Source organism: Vanessa cardui, chromosome 4, assembly GCF_905220365.1.
Source record: "Vanessa cardui chromosome 4, ilVanCard2.1, whole genome shotgun sequence".
NCBI lineage: Eukaryota > Metazoa > Arthropoda > Insecta > Lepidoptera > Nymphalidae > Vanessa > Vanessa cardui.
The window spans coordinates 13,255,697-13,261,696 of NC_061126.1; the positions used below are offsets into that span (position 1 = coordinate 13,255,697).

The 6,000-nt window shown below is 47.6% G+C and overlaps 2 protein-coding genes across 2 annotated transcripts; both read right to left on the reverse strand.

Annotated features, from left to right (window-relative positions):
- Window positions 1-526: 526 nt before the first annotated feature.
- LOC124544248 lies at window positions 527-1,423 on the reverse strand. The gene is made up of 2 exons (XM_047122720.1): window positions 741-1,423; window positions 527-612 (listed from the first exon to the last, which is right to left on the reverse strand). Exons 1-2 carry the CDS (start codon window positions 1,345-1,347, stop codon window positions 527-529), a joined length of 693 nt encoding a protein of 230 aa, XP_046978676.1. The 5' UTR covers window positions 1,348-1,423.
- LOC124544251 lies at window positions 1,420-3,233 on the reverse strand. The gene is made up of 2 exons (XM_047122724.1): window positions 1,468-3,233; window positions 1,420-1,423 (listed from the first exon to the last, which is right to left on the reverse strand). The coding sequence occupies exons 1-2, from the start codon at window positions 3,231-3,233 to the stop codon at window positions 1,420-1,422; spliced, it is 1,770 nt and encodes a 589-aa protein (XP_046978680.1).
- Between the last annotated feature and the right edge of the window lie 2,767 nt (window positions 3,234-6,000).

Sequence of the window (6,000 nt, forward strand, 5' to 3'; positions counted from 1 at the left end):
CCCAGGAACCCCGTCCGGACCCGGCGCCGTCTTCTTCGCCTTCAAGCGACCGAGGGCCATCTCCATTTCCCGCTCCGTGATCAATGGTAAAGCCACTGCGTCTTCGGTCACGGAGCTGGGGGCCATCTGTGGAGGGACATGCTCGCCTGGGTGGGGAAAGAGTTCCCCGACCAGGCGCAGAAGGAGTTCCGGCGGCAGCGTCTCGGTGAGAGGGGCGCCTTGGGTGCGGAACTTCCCGCGCACACCGCGGTATGGGCGCCCCCACGGGTCTCGATTGAGACCCGCCAGAAGCTCCTCCCTGGCCTCCTCTTTAGCCTTCCTTATCGCCAGCTGCAGATCTTTTTTCAACTGGCGATAAATGTCTAGCAACTGTCCCTCCAGATCCGTGTCGAGGCCGTTGCGCCTTCGACAGCGGACATAGGCCCTCCGCGCCCGGCAGCACGTCGCCCGAAGGTCGGCGATTTCGGGCGACCACCAATAGACCTGCCGGCGCTTTACTCTGCGCCGGGTCCGAGGCATGGCCGCATCACAGATCTTCTTGAGTGAACTGCGCATGCGGCCCGCCAGCTCCTCTGCGTTTGCCCCCTCCCTCCTCCCTGCGGAACCCCACCGCTGCACGATGGCGGCCTCCTTGACCAGCTCTCGATCGACCTGGCCGAGAGACCATCTCGGCAGCGTGGTCGGCACCCTCTGGGGTTCCGCCGGCCTGCGAGAGGTGGAGATCTCGAATCGGATGTAGCGGTGATCCGATAGAGTCTCCGCCTCCTCCTCTACTCTCCAGTTCCGCACTATGCGAGCCACCACAGGGGTGGCGAACGATACGTCCACCACGGAACCCCCCTGTTGGCGAACGCAGGTGTGAACCTGCCCCCTGTTGAGAAGGGACAGGTTGGAGAGCAGGGCCCACACTTGAACGGCCCTCCCTCGCGGATTCGTAGCGGGGTTGCCCCAGGCACGCGACTTCGCGTTTAAGTCACCGAGAACCAGTGTCGGTTTCGGTGACTGCCTGGCCACCGCAGCTCTGACAAAGCCGAGATATGTCTCGAACTCAGCCAGGCTGCGGTTAGGGGAGAAGTACGTACCGACGATGGCGTACTTCCCCCACCCCACCACTACGTAGCCCGAGCCCCTCTCGATGAGTGAGAGGGGGGGCCCCGTTCCACTCCTCGCGAGGACCGCCACGGTGCCGTCCACGTCCCCTACCCAATGAGTTAAGGGAGGAACGTAATAGGGCTCGCAGGCCACAGCCAGGTCAATCCCCCACTCCGCCATGGACTGCAGCAGTAGATCCTGAGCCCCGGCGCAGTGGTTGAGATTAGTCTGAAGGAAGCTGAAGTCGGCACTCATGTTGACATTGCAGCTTCCTCCTCGGCCTGGCGCCGTCCGACGTTGTTGGTGGTCTGGGTAGCGAGGACCACCTTACCTTTCGTGATGGGGGGGTTACATTCTTTCGACCCCATCACGTGCCCGGAGGGCTTACCGGCTTCTGCGCACACCGCGCAGCGCAGCTTCCCGGTGCATTCAGCCGATTTATGACCTTCAACGCCGCACCGGAAGCAAAGGTTCCCTCGATCCGCGTTGAATGGGCATAATATCCTAGTATGGCCAAGGCCCATGCACTTGTAGCAGCGCAAAGGGCGCTGCTCTAGCACGCATACCCTGGCCGAGCTCCACCCAACCAAGAGACGACCGGCGTCAGACAGTTTCTTTGCCGCAGCTATTGGACATGCCACGCGGACCATACCCATGTAACCGGGCCCACGTGCAATCTCTCCACATCTTAGGTCTTCAGGGGCACAATTCCCCTCGCGGGCGACTGCGGCGATAATCTTATCTTTGGTGACGGAGTCATCTAGCCCCGTCACCTTAATGTCCACTTTTTTTACGGGATGAACGACGCTGGCCACCCCATCCAACACTGTGCGGAGTTTATCGGCTAGTTTTTCGGCCTGGTCCGACTGTGCTCTCGGCAGCTCCAGCACCCTGGCTCCCGTCGCGGAGCGTCGGACTTTTAACCCTCCATTGATGCCGAGTTCTTGCAGTTTAATGCCTTGCTCAGCGCGCTCCAAGATCTGAGCATATGTGACACCTTTCTGCTCCGCTTCTGGCTGCAGCGTAACCACTACTGCAGCTGTACGAGGAGCAGTCAGCTTAGGCTTGGCCGCTTGAGGTGTCTTAAGCACCGTGTTCGCCACCGTGGCATTTGTTCCAGCCGGAGAGTGAGCCTGTTTCCCCTTCTTCCCCTTTTTAACTACAGTGGACCAGGACATTTCCTGGACCACCTGAGGTGGAATTGTCTCCGACACGAGCGAGGCGCTTGAACAGCCAGCAACAGGTGCAGGTGGGGCAGCTGATGGAACCCGCTTCGGTAGGGGTGCAGAAGTCAACGGTGGAGCCGAATTGACTGCCTGCGCTCGGGACACAGCAATTTGCTGTGCTGATTCCCGCCTCTTATCAGCAGCTAATGGTGGGCGCTGTATTTTAGCCGGAGGAAGGCGTTCCTCCAATTCGGCAAATCGGGCGTTGATCATAACGCCTATCGACGATATAATTGAGGCTTTTATATTATCCACCGCCCGAGCATCGTGTGCAGAGCTGGTGGATGCCTCATTGACCACAGCGACCTTGGACCGCATCTCCGCAAAATCGCGACGGTGAGCCTTCACCTCGGCCTTGAGGCTGTCTACCTCTTTGCGCAGGCGTCCGTTATCAGCGCGGAGCTTTCGAGTCTCCTCGGCTTCCGTCCGAGACGCTAAGGCATCTACAATGGCCTGTAGTGCAGCCGCCGACTCCCTCAGCTTTTTGCCAAATCCTCCTTTTAAATTGGAGGACTTTTGTGCCACCTCCAAAATGAGGGCTGCGCTTCGACCAGCCTGTGCGCGAAGTTCCTCAGCGCCCATTTTTGTGGGATCCTTGGTGTGGACATCCGAGGAAGAAGATTCCTCGGAGTCCAAAACAGCCTGAGGAGGTTCCTTTCGAAACGCTCGACTACGAAGCGATCGTTCGAATGCCTCCTCTCTAGCCTCACTGGCCTTGGCCTTCAGCTCAGCCTTAGCCCGAGTAAGACCACTTCCACGACCTTTAGTAGTTTTGCCGCGAATAGCAGGCTTGCTTTTTGCAGCCATCCTCATCTCCGTCTCCGTATCGGAATCGGAGTTAAAAATAACGAGGCCCTCATATGGCCTTTTTCGGCGAATTAGGGCATCGGACGATAATTCAGTATCGACTTCCATCGCCAAGAACAAACAACATAAAACAACGAAACAAACAATATATGTATTTATATCAATATAAATACATAAATCTGTAACAATAAATATGATCTAAAAAGACCACTTAACAACAACAAAACCAATCCGTAAGCAAAACAAGTGTCCGATAAACAAAGCAAATAGTCGAGATGTGACGTCAGAGATAACGAAAACCAGTTTTCAAGCCAGATGTCGTTTAAATTCCTCAAGTCGTAATATTTAATCGCAATATTCAACACAACCTCCGTCTAAGACGTCCGAACGTTGAATCGGGAGAGGAGGCCCTAACCCAGCAATGAGAAATTTACAGGCTGTTGCTGTTGTTGTTGATACATGTCTAATGTGTTTACTGCTTAATGCATTATTTATTGGCCTAGGCCTAGGCCTTATTGGCCTAGTCGGTAACTTTTCAGGCCACAGATTCCGAGGTTCTTCAAACTATGAAAGAGTTCAATGATACATTACTTTTTCTGTCAAGAAAGCACTATCAATCCGAAGTTTGGAGCTTGGCATTGCTTGAACTCAACCTTTTTTTTCTCGCTGGAAAAACGCATTACGCGCTTCCCCACGTGATGGAACGTGGGGGGTGTGTGGGACTCCCCGGAGCCCTGAACGCCGAGTGCGCCCAAGCACGCCGGGTTTACTAAAAAACCAGCGGTACCGTCTCCGTCTTTCTGCGGACGCCACGGGATCGCTTACGCATGCTACCGTGACGAAGCTTGAACTCAACCTTGACCAACATTACTAAAGTCTTTCCCGAGAATAAATAAAGAAATCAATGTATCTTAGAAAGTTTTCTATTAAAGCAGTCCTTGCAGAATTATATATCTATGTATTAAATATATCATATAGTGAAGAGGTAAATTAATAAATACTCTATACAAGGATATACATACATAAATATATAATAGGATACTGAATAAATAAGGATAAATCAACCCACAGACCACACCTTAATTCATGTATCATCACTGTGTTGTAAATACCTTATTGAATAAAATATCATTACATTTCATAAGTAATGACTTATTAATCTTGTTTTATGGCATACATTGGCGAACAAGTATTAGGTCACCTGATGGTAAGCAGTCACCACAACCAAGAAATATTTGCCATTCCTTACATCGCCAATGCGCCACCAACCTGGGAACTAAGATGTTATATCGCTTGTGCCTTTTACACTCACCCTTCAAATCGGAACACAACAATACTGAGTACAGTTGTTTGGCGGTAGATTATCTGTTCCTATAAAAAATAATCTTCGACATTCATTTGTTTATCTTGTAATTTTAGTGTATTATTCAATTATTAGGAACGGATAAAAAATAGCACTAATAATAAATTCCTTTGTCAGAAACTAATGGTGAAAGGCGATTTAAGAATATTTTTTGGACACAACTTCTCCAACAATGAAGTGATTCCTAAGAAAGATCAGCGTCAAGTTAAACAGGACGTTCAAATCCTTTTTTTACAAATATATTTTTTTCATACAGCTTACATACCGAAAGCAAATAAATGCAATAAAAACGAGCAAATGATTATTGACATGGCATACACAACTCTCGAAATGTTGAGCATCGATCGCAAATATGTTTTTTTCCATAAAAACCCTCAATATCCTTTGATTTCCATCAAACCGACGTAGTACGTTCATAGTGTGTTAGTGCAGTAAATAAACTATCTTCAGCTTCGATGGTTTCGCTTTCAAAGCAGAATTGCTTCAAATGCTGTAAAAATTTGAACGAATACGCTGACTTATCGAATAAAATATGAAATTTTATAAATATGTTTTCGAAAACTGATGACTGTAGTGTACAGCCTCCGTATATCATCACGTAGATAAACTAAAGAAAAATCCAATCAATTTTTATTTATTTAGAGTCTTATGTAGGGTGGACTATATATTATGTACTATACAAATATTATAATTATAAAATAACTCTTCGTCGTATATATTATGTATATGTCGTAGCGTATCAGACAATACGCTTTATAGTAAAAGCGTTGAGCCATTTTTTGAGGACATTGGATTTGAAACGAGGTCGAATCCCAAGGAAGACCATAGCCTACTCTTTGCTTAATCCCTTTTCATAGAGCTAAAATTGGTCTTGAACGGTCATATATGGAAATTATTCAAAAAGATGTGCAGTATGTAGGCCGCTTGTGTAAAATTGCTGTAAAATAAATTACAAATATTGGAAATAAAATAAACAAAAATTCTCTTTATAATATTCCAATAATTATTTATGCTTATTTCGTTTGTTTGTTTAAATTGATGTGAGTTCTTATGGTGGAATTTCTATAAAGCGGTCTACTAAAAGTATCGTTCCAAATTATTATTTTTTCATTGGTTCTTAATTGCCTTTTATCACACATAATTAAATGCAGTTTATTAAAGTACATTTAATAAAAAAAAAAAGCTTAATCACAACGACCTCTTTAGTCGATTAGTGTGTAGCTGGTTTTCATGGGTATGCCATTCCGAGATCCTGGGCTCGATTCGCGGTCGAGTCGATGCAGAAAATTTATTACATTTCTATGTTGTTTTAAGCCTGGGTGTTTGTACCGTCGTTACATCTGATTTTCCATAACACAAGTGTATTAGCTACTTACATTGGGATCAGAGTAATGTATGTGATGTTGTTCTATATTTATTATTAAAATCGAGTATTACATGTATAATCTTGAATTCCGTGTGAACTCAATCTCGGTATTTAAAAATAAATATAGGAAAGAAATGTTTACAAAC